The sequence below is a fragment of the Quercus suber genome, unplaced genomic scaffold (assembly GCF_002906115.3).
Source record: "Quercus suber isolate HL8 unplaced genomic scaffold, Cork oak 2.0 scaffold_664, whole genome shotgun sequence".
In the NCBI taxonomy this organism is placed as follows: Eukaryota; Viridiplantae; Streptophyta; class Magnoliopsida; order Fagales; family Fagaceae; genus Quercus; species Quercus suber.
The window spans coordinates 45,582-61,556 of record NW_027070105.1 but is presented as its reverse complement, the minus strand read 5'-3'; the positions used below and the strand labels follow the sequence as shown (position 1 = coordinate 61,556).

The 15,975-nt window shown below is 36.2% G+C and overlaps 4 protein-coding genes across 4 annotated transcripts; 3 read left to right on the top strand and 1 right to left on the bottom strand.

Annotated features, from left to right (window-relative positions):
* Positions 1-1,462: 1,462 nt before the first annotated feature.
* LOC111988139 (pantoate--beta-alanine ligase) lies at positions 1,463-6,040 on the bottom strand. The gene is given in 5 exon segments (XM_024019911.2): positions 1,463-1,848; positions 3,872-4,003; positions 4,315-4,428; positions 5,299-5,801; positions 5,804-6,040. Coding segments are annotated over 5 exon segments (1,086 nt in total). The 5' UTR covers positions 6,024-6,040; the 3' UTR covers positions 1,463-1,731.
* Positions 6,041-7,433: 1,393 nt separating this feature from the next.
* LOC111988126 (uncharacterized) lies at positions 7,434-8,480 on the top strand. The gene is made up of 2 exons (XM_065765920.1): positions 7,434-7,582; positions 7,736-8,480. The coding sequence occupies exons 1-2, from the start codon at positions 7,434-7,436 to the stop codon at positions 8,478-8,480; spliced, it is 894 nt and encodes a 297-aa protein (XP_065621992.1).
* Positions 8,481-8,693: 213 nt separating this feature from the next.
* On the top strand, positions 8,694-9,377 carry LOC111988125 (uncharacterized). Its single transcript, XM_024019889.1, has 2 exons — positions 8,694-8,889; positions 9,049-9,377. Exons 1-2 carry the CDS (start codon positions 8,694-8,696, stop codon positions 9,375-9,377), a joined length of 525 nt encoding a protein of 174 aa, XP_023875657.1.
* A 1,573-nt stretch (positions 9,378-10,950) lies between these two features.
* Positions 10,951-12,159, top strand: LOC112013201 (F-box/kelch-repeat protein At1g80440). Its single transcript, XM_024045587.2, has one exon. It carries the CDS (start codon positions 10,979-10,981, stop codon positions 12,044-12,046), a length of 1,068 nt encoding a protein of 355 aa, XP_023901355.2. The 5' UTR covers positions 10,951-10,978; the 3' UTR covers positions 12,047-12,159.
* Positions 12,160-15,975: the final 3,816 nt, after the last annotated feature.

Sequence of the window (15,975 nt, the reverse complement as noted above, 5' to 3'; positions counted from 1 at the left end):
ATAGATAAAAAGAGAAGAATATGAAAGAAAATTGAGTCTGTGTGATTATTGTTTAGTTTTAGATTGTTGAGTTGCTAGGAATAGTGTTTGGAAGCTAAGAAAAGTTTTTAAGAATACAAAAGAAAATAAAAGAAATTGAGGATTGTTATAAAAAATAATATTTTTTTTTCTTTCAATTAATTTTTTCGTTTTTTTTTACATGGATTTTTTAAAAATTAAAATGCTTAGGTGGCTTTTTAAATATTTAAATAAATAATTATATATTATTATATTAGCCACGTGTGCTCTAACAAGACAAATCATTTGCCACATCGGCATTTTCCGTTAGTAAGTTAACGGTAGGGACCAAATTGATTTCAACTTAAAAATAACATGGACCAAATTGACTGCTACTAAAATGTAGGGACCAAATTGACTATGACCCTAAAATGTAGGGACCAAAATGGTGTTTTCGCCTTTATTATTTAAGTGATATGATTAGGCCTATAAATAAATCGATTTGTTTATGAATTGTTTGAGCTCAACTCAATAAAATACTTGTTTATGTTCATTTATTTAATAAACAAGCAAAATTCAAACTTAAACATAATAATGTGTTCATGAACAAATCCATGAGTATGAGACCCAACTATATATATATATATATATATATTTAAATTGAACTTTTGTTGATTTCTTCCAATAATGCCACATAAACATTTAAAAATATATAATTTTCAGGTCATTATTTAATATATATCTAGTGTTAACAACAGTTAAAACTAATTTTAACTGTTTTTTTAGATAAAACAACCCAACACTAAACAAATTTTAATTAAATTGGGTTTGATCTTCTTTAAACAAATTCTAATTAAATAAAGCAAGTTTTCTTTTTTTTTCCTACAAATTATCTAATTTTACTTTTTATTTATCAATATTTATTAATTAAACACATATTATATTTATAAATATTTTTTATCAAGTTTTTTTGTGCATTGCACGAGTTACCGATTAGTGTACATAATAAAAGAAAAATGAATTGTATAATAAAGGAAAAATGAATGTGAAAGCAATTCGTGCAGACGGTCTGGAATTAAAATTGGAGATGACATGAATGGGTGAGCAGAGATAACATGGTACATTTTGCTCCGAATTGAAATCGGAGCATTCCCTGTAAATAACATCTTCGAGAAATCATAAATGTTTCAAACAGGTGGTCTTGACTGAGATCCAAGAGAATTAAGTCTGTGTTATGTCCATGCATTTGATAGCTACCTACTAAGTACAACCATCTCCTCTATCTCAAAAAGTAATTTTCACATATATTTTTAAACACATAATATATTAGTAAATTCTACTCTTGCTATTTACAAAATTGGATTTTAGCTTTATCATTTCTTTTTGTAGGTATGTTAAAAGTTAAAACGTTAAATTTGAAAGATATAACATGTATGCGGTATGCCTCAAAGGGGGACAACAACAATAACAAAAAAGCCTTAATTCCAAAATTTTGAAATTGGCTATGGATCCTCAATAGATTAGTTATGGTCGGCTAGATATATTCTTTTCTTTCATTTTCTTCAACAAAAAAAAAAAAAAAAAAACACAGACCACGTATATAGTTTGTATAAGAGTAAAGTCAGAATAAGATTGCTGAACTGCCATTGAATAAAAAATAAGGAAAGACAAATCTTTACCAATTTGACATGGAACGCAGTTTTGCACAATGTTGAGTAACTGAGCATACGGCTTTCAAATATTTATTTCCATGTTGTCTATCAGTCTGACCTTCCCAAACCAGGCAGCAATGCAGAACACTACGGGGCTCTTGATTTCTTCCACTGCCTCCAAAGTCTCTTGGTCTACGATCTGATAGCAAGAGACATATGTAACTAAAACACATTCTAACCTAAACTTCTTAACATTCAGGGAAGTAAATGCTAGAGTTCTATATACAATGTTAGTAGCCACCACTCTGATAAGAGATGGGTTCCAAATATTACTATTATCTTTGAGTATATTAATGAAGCCCCATTCCTTTAAAAGTTGAGTAAAACAGTTCAGCCAGTTTCTTAATAGTTGAGTAAAACAGTTCAGCCAGTTTCTTGTTGGTAAACCATATATTCCTTTTAGTACGAAACAATCACTATAAGCAAGTGGCTCCAAAAATAACAATAAAAAATAAAAAAAGGCCCCCCTCCCCACCCCTTCCCCCCCCCCAAAAAAAAACTCAAAGAGACAAAGCACAGCCGCATACCCCAGAAGATACAAACAAACACATGCAGGCTTCAAAGGAGAAAAGAAACAAACTATAGAGGGATAAAGTGAATAGGTCAGAAAATCCACCAAGGAAGATGATAACAATCAGAAAGGAAAGGCAGATGTTTGCCAAATTCCTAGGAATTGAAAACACTAGCCTTTGATGGCTTTATTTGGTCTTGAACATAATCAGCAACAAAAGGTTTCTACTTAATAAAGTAACAATTTAAAGTGATAAGAAGATGATAATGAATGGCACTACGGTGAGTTTAATCCTACATATGATGACTCAAATCTGAAGTAATAAATGGAAGCAGAGATCTCATGAATTACAACACATAGGGGCTGGCTACTTAGTGGCAAAGGATGATAAAATGAGGTACTTCTTTTCATATATTTGCATCAAATTGACCTGCATGCTATTTACACCTAGTCAAAACATACTAATGCAGTAGACTGCTAAATTCCCACCCCAATAATAAACAAGATCAACTTATCCTGGACCCTGCAACCAGTTGGATCGCCCAAAAATCTTGAGTGTTTATTCTTACACAGTTATGAAAATTAAATGCTAGGTGCACTTAAGCGCAAAGGGCCTCCTAGAGACTAGGCCCATGTGCAAGCACGTGATTAATTGAAGTGAAGCGCACATTTTTAAAAATATAATGTAATAAACTGAAAATAATTTTTAATGGTCAATACAAAAATCAAGTGATCAAATAATCATATAACTTGAAATATAACATTTTATAAAATTCATACAACATTTTATATCATTCTCTTAATCAAATTTTCACTAAATGAGTATTAATCAATATAAGTCTTAAGTGCATCGTTCATTATATGTTCAACATCAACTACTAAAGTAACTAAACAATTATCAAAAATAAATTAAATCATACCTTTTTTTTCCCTAAGAATGAACTAGGAGTTTTGGGACATGATAGCTTTTGTACCATAAAATTGACTTTTATATACTAAATCAACAGTTTATTTCAATAGTATTAAGATAAGATGGCTACAATTCATAATTGGTTCATTTAAAAAAAAAAAATTTAAGCAAAAAAAAAAAAGTGCGCTTTGAGCTTTATTGAAAAAGCGCACTTCTTCAAATGTGCCTCGCTTTGGAAGCGAAAAGCACTTGGGTTTTGGCACTTTGAGCTTTGCGCTTAAAGCACGCTTTTACCGACTATGCATCAAAAGAATTTACTTATGCGCATGACTACTCAATGTATCAAATTCTTGAAAAAAAAAAAAAAAACAAAAAAACAAAAAATTATATGACTTCAACTAAAAGGTTAGACCTTGCTGTGGTGGCAAGTACCTTCCACCCAAAGCAACATGTCATGGGTTTGAATCCAAGAATCAACTTCTACAGGGGGAAAAAAAGGGCAGGTGTTTGTTTTGGTGTGGGGGGGGGGGGGGGGGGTGTTGGTGTTGTTAAGGTACCATCACCTCTCCCAAGTCCTGACCTTTGTGCAGTGGGTACAACCTTTTAATATTGGTTCAACTACTGCTAGAATATTACCTATCCAATAATTTGAAAAGGAAAATTCTATGCCACTATGTATCACTCAAAAGTTCTAATTTGTCCAAAATAAAAATAAATTAAGGAGGATTTTTCACGCCTCACCTCAGCATAATCAATTCTTCCACCAGCTTCATTTATTTCTTGGATAATCATGTTTCTTAACTCTCCACTGTTTACTTGACCCTTTTCTGCAGCAAATTTAGCTCTTGACAATGACCTGTTTATAGACAATGCCTGCAGAATTTACAGAAGCAATTATACAATGATGTAAAAAATATATTTGTTAGAGAAGTATAGGATAGAAAAAAAAAACAATAATTAAGATACATTAGATAAGATGTATATATCAAAAGTCAAAATATCTGCAAAGGGAGGAGGAAAAAAACTGGTTTAAGCAGCCAATGCTGATGATCTTTTATTCACAAAATAACTAAAACTAAGCAGCATTTAAAACATTGTTTTCATGGTAGAGAAAAGTATCTATATGCAAAATTGGTAGTAAAGCTTCATGAGAATATTGAAGGAATAACCAACATTAAGAGAACCTTTTTCCTCTCTTCAGTTGATAGGTGCACATTGCGTGAACTCATTGCGAGGCCATCATTCTCACGCACTATATCAGAACCTATCACTTCTATGGAAAAATCAAGATCTCGAACCTGTAAGATTTCAGTAAGAAAATAAATTAACAAGCAGCACAGTCAGACCAGCTAGAAATTGCAAATAGCATCAATTTGTTAATATCTTTCCACATATTAGTGGAACAACTAGGTTAGAAGATGAAACAAGACCAAATCAAGGTCTCTAGAATCAGTACAAACCCAAAACTCATTTGGTCAGGCTCAAAACTGAGCTAACACTAACATTTCCAACCAAAGAACAGAACCAGTTTGTTGAAAATTTTGTGTTCGTTGAGCAAAAATTATTTTTGCAAATTTATTTTACTATTCAGTTTTTTTTTGTTATTATTCATAAGTTTTATTGTACTTTTTGGTACTATTATAGGACCCACTATACTATTTCAGCTAACTTTTGCCTATCATACTTTCAGCAAAAAAATTTTAGATTCAGTAAAATGCTGAAAATTTTCAGATTCAGCAAAATAAACATATGCCAAATAAAACATTCATTTCATTTAAATGTCATACGTAATATCAAGCGAAGTGCTGCACAGAAAAGTCTAATGATAAAATCACAATACAATGAGAAAAAAACTATTTCTTAGATTCAATGAATAATTTAATAAACAGTTGATGAATGTGAAGCAGTGGAAGATCTCTCTCTCTCTCTCTCTCTCTTCAGAGAGACCCTATGCAAGATCAAGATAACACTTGAGTTGCGTGTATGTGTCCTAATGACTAAATGGGTTGCTTTATATAATCCTATAATCCTCTTCATTTTTCAGGTTCCAAATAAACATACAAAAAAAAAAAGAAAAAAAAAAAGAAGGGAATTTGGGACACTCATAATGAAGACAAAAATACCATATTCGTCTCTTATTTATAGAATAGAAGAGAAGTTGAGCTCACCATCCGCTGAATAATCCGCCATTGTTGATAATCCTTCTTGCCAAACACAGCAACATCAGGCTCCACTATATTAAACAGCTTGGTGACAACAGTGGCAACTCCTCTAAAGAACACAGGTCTACTCTTCCCACACATACCCTTTTCCAACCTCTCAACTCTCACCCAAGTTTCATGCCCCAAACCTCTCTCCTCAACACAAGACACTGCCCCTTTCTTCTCTACCTCACCATCACTACCAACACCACCAGAGTTCCCATAGTCATACAGATTGTAGGGATGGAAAACAACATCAACACCACCAGGAACAGCCATGAGCCTTTGGATATCACCATGAAAGTCAGATGGGTATGTGGAAAGGTCCTCAGTTGGAGAGAACTGACCTGGGTTCACATAGATTGAGACCACTATGAGATTTGTGAGCTTGTGGGCTTCTTTAATCAATGATATGTGGCCCTCATGGAGATATCCCATGGTGGGTACCAAGCCTATGGACTTGCCTTGGATCTCATGGCCCTTGACCATTTTCTCATCTGATTCTTGTCTGTTATTATCTCTGGCTCTTTCTCATTCTTATGGCTGCTTTTCGTTGGTATTTGGAATTGTGGGTCTTTTCCATTAGAGCAGAACAATTCTAAGAAAACGATGGGATTTGTGTTTTTTTTTTTTTTTTTTTTTTGGAAATAGGATTTGTCGATTGATAGTGAAGTTCCAAAGAAGACAGACATGGCTCTCTCAATTGGAAAAGGGAAATGTAATGCCAAAAATAGAAAAAATGGGTAGGCGGCGGATTGTTGGAGTCGCATCCTTTGAGTTGACCAAAGATTATTTGCCTCGTTTTTAATAAAACTGAAGTTCAAGAGTAAAAAGTTTGGCTATAGTTTTGGTTGTAATTCATAGTCACAACTATAAGCCAAAACAATTAAGACAACTACATATTTAGAGTTTAGAATAAGATGAATTTTAGCTACAAAATTTGGTTGTAGCCTAAAACTATAACCTTACTTAATAAAATAGACATTATTGTTTATTTTGAAAATCTAACCGTTGAATTGTATGTTCTTTATACTCTTAATATATGTGTCAAATTTTGTGTCAATCAGATATTATTTACTTTATGATCTATAAACTTATATTTTATGCATAATTTTAAACTACAAAAACTTGCAATTTAAACAATTTATTGATGATATATCTATTGTTCTTTAATTTTCTAGAAATTTTGCAATTATGCAATATATAAAAAGAAAATGTAATCTAATGGCGGATTTGTCAAAATTCACATTCAATAAAAAAATATTGAGTAAGGTTGTAGAATATATCCTTTATCTAAGGCTATAACCAATTTTGTAATTGATGGGACTAACGAACTCTTTTGCCCAAATGACCTCATCAAACATATTCGTCCACCTTGACACGGCATGGGCAAAAGCAGGCGAGTCAGTAATAATAAGATTCAATGCATCGGACAGTTGCCAATTAGTTGACATACCGTTGGATGCTCATCAAAACCAGCATTAATAAGCTCTGAGGTGTTACAAAAGAAGCACTAAATCCACAATTAAGGCCCAACTGCTATAAACTATGAAGCTATATATACACACTCATCAGAACCAGACAAGGTACATACACACACACCCAAAATTCATAAGCATAAGTATTTTTGATAACCCAAGCTTTCTTTTCTGTATACTGACTTTGGCATCGGAAGCATTATGGCAGGCACCACACTGGTGTCCACTTGAGGAAAGCCTTACACAACATTTGCAGGTACACTTATGAGGATTCAGCTCCATCTGGACGACTACTGACGATTTGCACATCATCAATTTGGCACTGTCTGTGGGGACGACATTTTTGCACTTAAGTTTGAAAGCGTAGTTTCAGTCAATCCTCAGATTCAGATGGAGTCCAACCAAGATTCTGCAGCATTAGCCCTGAAAATCCAGACACCTACAACTAGTGTGGAAGAACTTACCAGATAGAACCAGGAGATGAGACTGCGGCTTCAACAGGAGAAGAATTGGTCTAGGTCCAATTAGGAGGACGACGGGGACAGTCATAGAAGGAGTGACCGTCAAAGGCCAGCCACTCTGGATGGACCAAACTTAGATCTTCTCTAGGAAAGGAGAAAAGAGATGGACAAACTAAGGAGCGACATTAAAGGGAAAACGGATCGAAGCTTGGATAGAGTGGTGAAGACAACGGATTCACCTTTCACGGCAGCAGTCCTGGACTGCCCAGTGTTGTCAAAATTTCGTATGCCTTTGCTTGAACCATTTGACAGGTTGAAGGACCCACTAGACCACCTCAACACTTTCAAGACAACCCTAGGCCTTGAATAACCTCCTAACGAAATATTGTGTCGTTCATTCCCCACCACTCTTAAAGGAGTTGCAAGGGAGTGGTTTACAAAGTTACCAACATCATCCATCAATAGCTTTGAGCAATTGGGTAGTTCCTTCTTACACCACTTTGTCAAGGGTCAACACCCGAGAAAGCCAGTAGACCATTTACTTACTATCAGACAAGGAGAAAATGAGACTCTGAGGTCGTATGTGAAGCGTTTCACTGGAGAAACATTAGAGGTAAATGTAGCTGATGACAAAGTGCAGCTGACAAACTTTAAGGCCAGACTGAAATCCAGGGAGTTCGTGGTCTCACTCACGAAGAATCCCCCGAAGACGATGGTAGAGATGCTCCTGAAGGCACAGAAGTACATGAACGCCGAAGACACTTTAGCCGTGATAAAAGACGTAGAGAAGACCAATGAAAAGGGAGGGAAGGACGAAGATAGGAGAGGACAAAAAATGGATCGCTCAGATCGTCAGAACAGCAATGAGGGAAAAAGGAAAGACAATAAAGCTCCTTGGATGATAAAATTTACTCCTTTAGTTATGCTTGTTGACAAAATTTCGGCGCAGATTAAGAATGAGCATTGCCTCAAATGGCCAAGGCCGTTACACTCGTCACCCAATGTACGTGACAAGAAGAAATATTGTCATTTCCACAAGGATCACGGCCATTACACAAAGGATTGTAGGGATCTGAAAGAACAGATAGAGGAACTCATACGAAAAGGGAAATTGCAGAGATTTGTGAAGAAGGGACAACCCAGTAGGTCCGAGGATGATAACAAGGGCAAGCGCGAAGCATCACCAAGGGACGAAGACATCACCTCCTAACGTCCGCCAAGTGTGATCGGGGATATAAAGATGATCACAGGTGGGCCATCCACTGGTGGGTCGTTCAAATCCCTCAAGAAATCATATCAGAGGTAGGTAAACAACACCCATAGGATATCACCCATGAAGCAAAGACAGAGGGATAGGGATATGTTTTTCTCGGAAAAGGATGCCAGAGGAGTGAAGTAGCCTTATGATGACCCCTTGGTCATAATGCTCACGATAGAAGGGTTCAATACCAGAAGAATCCTCGTGGATAATGGTAGCTCTACAGACATCATCTGCCTCTTCGCTTTTCAACAGCTAAAATTAGATCCAGGGAGGCTACGCCCTTTTAAGTCCCCTCTCATCAGTTTCAGTGGGGACAGGGTGTATCTCAAAGGCATAGTGATGTTGATGATTACAATAGGTTCTTATCCATAACAACTAACTCGTCAGTTGGACTTTCTAGTGGTAGATTGTCCCTCTTCATACAATGTGATCATCGGGAAGCCCACACTCAACCGCTAGAAGTCAGCCACGTCAACCTATTGCTTGAAGGTAAAATTTTCAATGGAAAATGGTGTAGGTGAAGTAAAAGGAGATCAAGTACTGGCTAAGGAGTGCTACCAAGCAGTGTTGGCAGTAAAGGAAAACCATACGTGGATAATCGAGAAAAAAGAAAAGGAGAAGGTGGAAGCCTTAGAAACTGTAAAGCTAATAGAAAAAGAGCCAATGAAGACTACAAGAGTAGGGACGACCATGAGTGCAGATATAAAGAAGAAACTAGTCCAACTCCTTAAGGAGAACCTGGACATCTTCACCTGGAGCCGCGAGGACATGCTAGGCATATCCACAGAGATTATCCAGCATAAATTAGAAGTGGACCCCGAGAAAAAGCCTGTCCAGCAAAGATGACGAGTATTTGCTCCAGAACGGAATCAGGTGATCATGGATGAAGTAAATAGACTACTAGCAGCAGGCTTCATCCGTGAGGTCTATTACCCGGATTGGCTAGCCAACGTCGTCTTGGGAAAAAAGGCTAATAGGAAATGGAGGATGTGCGTGGACTTCACAGACTTGAACAAGATCTGCCCCAAGGAAAATTTTCCTTTGTCGAGGATAAATTAGCTGGTAGATTCCACAGCAGGACATGAGCTCCTGACTTTTATGGACGCATTCTCAAGGTATAACTAGATAAAAATGGAAGAAGAAGACTAGGAGAAAACTGTATTCATCACAAGCCAATGGCTCTACTGTTACAAGGTGATGCCCTTTGGGCTGAAAAATGCAGGAGAAACCAACCAAAGGTTGGTAAATCAAATGTTCAGTAAGCAGATTGGAAGGAACATAGAAGTGTACGTAGACGACATGCTCATTAAGAGTAAAGAAGAGTCTGCTCATCTAGACAATCTTTAAGAGGCGTTCATCACTCTCAGACAATATCAGATGAAGTTAAACCCTAGCAAGTGCATCTTTAGGGTGGCAGTCAGGAAGTTTTTAGGGTTCATGGTGTTCCAAAGAGGAATAGAAGGGAACCCAAAGAATGTATGAGCCATACTAGAGATGGCATCGCCCAAGACCGTGAAAGAAGTCCAGAAGCTCACAGGAAGGATAGCAGCACTTAACAAATTCGTTTTGAAAGAGACGGACAAATGTCTGCCCTTTTTCAAGATGCTGAAGCAGGCCTTCGCTTGGACGAACGAGTGTGAGAAAGTTTTCCAGGAACTTAAGTGCTATCTAAGCAACCCGCCCCTCCTAAGCCCATCCAAAGAAGGAGAAAATCTGTATTTATACTTAGCGGTGTCAGCTACAGCTATGAGCGTTGCCTTGATTCGAGAAGAGGACAAAAGGCAACTCCCAATAAATTATGTCAGCCAGGCCTTCCAAGGGGCAAAAGCTAAATACCCACGCATAAAGAAGATCGCATTCGCCTTGATTGTAGCCTTACACAAGTTGTGCCCCTACTTCCAGGCGAACCTTATCTTGGTGATGACAGACCAACCTATAAAGAAATCGATGAACAAGCTCGGGGCTGCAGGAAGGATGATCCAGTGGGCTATCGAGCTCAGCCAATTTGACATTGAGTACCACCCTAGAACAGCCATTAAGACGCAGGCATTGGCAAATTTCATTGTTGAATTTACAGTCCATGATGAGGAAGGAATAATAGATGAAGTAGAAAGATGGACGATTTAGATTGATTGTTCGTCAGTTCGAAAGAGGGGTGGAGTAGAGATCATTATTATCGCCCTAAAAAAAGAGACGCTTAAATATGGAGTTCAGCTAGCATTCCCGACCATCAACAATGAAGCTGAATATGAAGGAGTATTGATGGGGCTAAGGGTTGGGAAAGTACTAGGAGTCAAAAACTTGCTCCTCTAGAGCGATTCAAAACTCGACGTAGGTTAGATAAAAGGGGGATTTGAAGCAAAGGAGGAAAGGATGCAAAAATACTTAAAGTTGACGAAACTTTTGACATAGNCTTTTTTTTTTGTTCTTACTCTGTTTCTTGTACCATGGAGTTGATTTCGGGTCTTCCCGAAGACATAGCTCGTGATTGTCTAATTCGTGTTTCGTATGAGCAATTCAAAACGGTTTCATCAGTTTGTAAAAGATGGATGAAAGAGGTTGAGCTCCCTGAGTTTCATCGGCTAAGGAAATCCTCCGGTCATGGCCAAAAAGTTATTGTGATGGCTCAAGCCCGAGTTGAACCAGACTGGAGTTTTGGTCTTATGAAGTGTATGATTCACCCTGCTTATAGGCTCACTGTATATGAATCTGATACGTGTAATTGGAGGGAGTTGGCGTTGGCTCCTAGTATGTCTAGTGGGCTGCCCATGTTTTGCCAATTGGCAGGAGTTGGGTCGGATTTGGTGGTGATGGGTGGGTGGGATCCGGAGACGTGGCGGGTCTCCAACTCGGTGTTCATCTACAATCTCGTGTCCGCCACGTGGAGGCATGGGGTCGACATGCCAGGTGGGTCCCGAACATTCTTCGGGTGCGTGTCTGATCAGGATGGGATGGTTTATGTCGCCGGTGGACACAATGATGAGAAGATGGCATTGAGATCCGCGATGGTGTATGACGTGGCAAAAAATGAGTGGACCGTGTTACCTGACATGGCCGTGGGGCGTGACGAGTGCAAGGCGATATTCCACGCTGGCAAGTTCCACGTCATCGGTGGGTACTATACTGAAAAGCAAGGCCGGTTCGAGAGGAGCACTGAAGCGTTTGATGTTGCCACGTGGCAGTGGGGCCACGTCGAAGAGGACTTCTTAGAAGATGGCATGTGTCCCAGGACTTGCGTGGATGGTGATGACGAGGCAGTATACATGTGCAAGGGAGATGATATTGTGACAAAGGAAGGTTCCACGTGGCAATCGATAGCCAAATTACCTGCTGAGTTGTGCAATATTGCCTATGTGGCGACATGTCATGGTAAGTTGTTGGTGATTGGATCTCCAGGGTTTAGTCAGCCCAACGTCGCTTACAATTTGGAATTGAAGACTAATACATGGACAAGATTAGAGACCCCTGTTAAATTCTCTGGGCATGTTCAATCAGGGTGTTACTTGGAGATTTAACTCTCAAAATTTTTGTTACATTTGCCTTTGTTTTTGCGTTTTTGTTTCTGTTTTTACTTGTATATAAATGACAGTTGAAGCTAATATAGTTTTCTTTTCTTGTTTTGAGCACCAACATATTGATAGCTCAGTTTGATTCACTAGCACACCAATCCCTGGCCTTTTTCAATACAAAAAAATGGCATTAACATTAAAATCTCAGAAAATAAATGAAGTCTGGTATGGAACAAAAAGATGGGCGTTCTTTATGTTCATTAACATAGTAGTCATTACAAAAGGATTTCTGGTTCAAAGCACTAATTCCAAAATTTGAAGCATTCTGAATTCTTAATTGGTCAGTGTCAAGTGGCCTTAAAACTATTCTTATTTCCTTCCACTCCCCCAATAAATTATTGCCCCCAAATTCTTTGGCTAAAAAATTTGCCAAAGCTTTCATTGACTTTCTAATCTGACCCTTTCCGGCTTGCACTAGCAAATGAATCTTATTAATTTAGAAGACCCAAGAGATAAACTTAAATAATTAGCACACATTCAAATTTTATACCATGTGTTTGCATGTTGCATCATCCTCTTATTTATGTGCAAATTGATCATATTAATTTCGGATACCCAAAAGATAAACTTAAATTAGCACAAATTCAAAATTTATACTATGATTGCAGCGTTGTATCCCTTTTATTTATTTATTTTTGTTGAAAAAGAAAAAGGAAATTTCTGGTGCGGGCTCATTGATCCTATGCCACATGACAATAATTAGTAATATTATGTGTACATAGGCTTTATTGAGGTTATCGCTCGAACAGCTCCTACCTGATTGCTGGGACAAAAATTCCTACCATCAAGCTAAACCCTGGACGTGGTGCATCCCTTTTATTTATATCATTGCATTTTTGTCTTCCAATAACTACTAGGCTGGACCACATCCTGGTGTGTGCATTATTGGGAAAAGTTGCATAGAATAGAACATCCAAGCTGTTCCAAAAGAGCAAAGATTTTCTATGGTTTTATTCCCCTCTTCTTTTTTTCCACTCATGTGCTTTTGCTTGTCAACTTGTGATCTTACTTTTTGCCTAATACAAAATGGACATCATGGTCCCCATGGATTCAAATATAATTATTATTGATATTTTAATTCTAGGTCAAGAGATGTGAAATTGTTCAACTTTCTTTTTCTTTTTGGCTAAACGTGAAATTGTTGAACTCTTTTCATGATCTTGCTGCCCAAGTTATGAACATCAATTATTATTTTGCTTCAGTAAAAGTTTATGGTATTCTTTTTATTTGCTTAATAAATTGCTGTTTTATTCTTTCGTTTATAGCATAAAACCCTTATTTTTCCTATCAAAAAAAAAAAAAAACCCCTTATTTTTGTTTTTTACATTGTTGGATGGATTGCCGGCACTGCCAAAAGCACCAAGATTCCTGGATTTGACCACCATATAGAGATGGAAGGCCACAAAAACTAATCAATAATACATAAAGTATGTTATCTTTTACTTCGCTGATAGATTCACAGACTTGCTCATCCACTAACATAGTTACTTGACCAGTTTAGCAAAAAAAAAAAAAAAAAAGTTACTTGACCAAATTTTTGTTTAGTCAATAAATGTACAATAAAAAAGAATTGACTCCAGAAGTTTAAATGAAACATCTAGCTATTTCTAGAAAAAATTGGCCATTGTCCTTTTAAAAAAAACAATTTAGTATTTTGCCATATTTCTCAAACTAATTAGAGAAATGCTCATTTTTTGAAAAAAATCGAGTTAAGCCCTATAGTGGCATTTTTAAGAAGCTTATAGTAATGTTTTAAGGACCCATAGTAGCGTTTTGTAACTTGATCTCCATGAAATCAAGTTATAGGTAAAAAAAGAAAAAAAATTGCATGTAACTCGACTTTATGGAGATCGAGTTAAAAAACGCCACTATAAGTCCTTCAAACACCACTATAGAGCTCCTTTTTTTTTTTTTTTTTTTTTTATAACTTGATTTTGAGAAAATTGAGTTTCAAAAGAGGGGCATTTCCCTAATTAGTTTGGGAAAGGAAAAGGGGGCAAAACGCTGAATTTTTTTTTTTTTTGAAAGGAGCATTTGCCTATTTTCTCCAGCTATTTCTTGTTGAAATTAGTGAAGTTAATAGGTTTTTATTCGGTACCTAATGGCAATGTTCTATTTGTTCTCTCTCTTCACGTAATAGTGAGATTTAATAATTAAATTTATGGTGAAATTCACCAGTCATGTGAGAGGAATGACTATTATACCAAGTATTGAATAGTATTTTTTTTTAAAAAAATTCATGACTTTAAATTGGTGAGATGGTTTCTTAATTTGGAATTAAAAAAAAAAACAATGGTTCTTGGATTTAATCTCGAGTTTGAGTAGGAAAGAGATCAGTGGCTTGTTAGCTTATTTATCACTTGCAACAATAAGAAACAAAGGTTATGTTTGATCTCTTAAATTTGAGTAGTTCAACTTTCACTTTCTAGTGTTTTCAATAGAGATATCCATAGTTCAAATCTTCACACTCTCAACTATCAAAGCAGCAACCTCATGTGAGAGAGCATGATGTTTGTCATGTGACATTTTATTAGAGTAGTTTTACATTTTAGTTTTCTATATTAACTTCTCCTCATTGTATTCCAAACAATGGTATGTTGTTTTAAATTAACCAAACAACTTAAATCTTTAATATTCTTTTATTACTTTAAATGGTTTGGATAGATTCAATTGATATATAACTTCTCTTTTTTGCATAAGAACTAAGTTCAATGTAGAATGCAAGGGTTGGATTAAATGGATTGAGTATTATAGTTATTTGTCTCTACACATTTGTCCAACCAAGCATAAATAGCAACCTCTTAAAAGTTGTCCTTCAATAACAGTTTGATGTAGAATTGCAAGAGTCAGATTCAATAGATTGGGTAATATGATTATTTATCTTTAAACATTTATCCAATCAAGCATAAATAGCAACCTCCTTAAGAGTTTTCCTTCAAGATAGATGGGATGATTTTTAAAGAACAAGGTGGGAGCATAATTTTGATTTGAGATGATAATGAGTCGCTCATCGCAACATTGAGTTGCAAAAGGTAAGCAATTCAAATTTGGAGGAGGCAAAACTAGTAGGCAGCGGCTATCCAAACTATTAATTTTGCAATTGAGACAGGTGTAAGAGATATGAGAGATTTAATATATGTTATTGACAAGCTTCGATTTAAGGATGAAGCTAATTCATTGCGGGAATTCATATTGGAAAATATAGCAATATAAACAAGTTTTGATTCAACAAAGTAACCCCAAAAATTAGCAATAAAAAAAGAAAAAAGAAAAAAAGATAGAATTAGAAAGATCTCACACAAATTATAGAGTCACTCAAATAACGTTATCCTTAAAGGTTGACTTGTGCCACTGGCCAAACAATCCCTCCACAATTAGACTATAGTAATTTCTTTAAGTTGAACGCACACTCAAGCAAGAAGAACATAGTGGGAGAAGAAAAAGAACTACCACATTAAATGCCCAATGGGTTGGGCTTTAAATTTGGGCTAGAAGGAAAGAAAGGAAAGAGATAAGGCCCAAGAAATATAGGACAAAGCCAGGCCCAAGCCAAGCTCAAGTCCAATACCTAGCACATTATTTTTCAAGTTATCACTTAAGTTGTGCAATGGTTTATAAACACACACACACACACACACACACACAACACAAACAACAAAAAAAAAAAAAAAAAAAAACCTCATCTAACCAATGTGGAACACAAAGCACAAGGTTAAATGTTTGAAACATAGCCCACACCAACAAGTTATGGTAGATACAACAATATTAAGAATAAGTATTAAGCATGGTCATAAAGATAATTCATATAGAAAAAATAGTTTTTTTTTTTATATAAAATATTTTAAAATAAATTTATATGCATCACACGAGACATC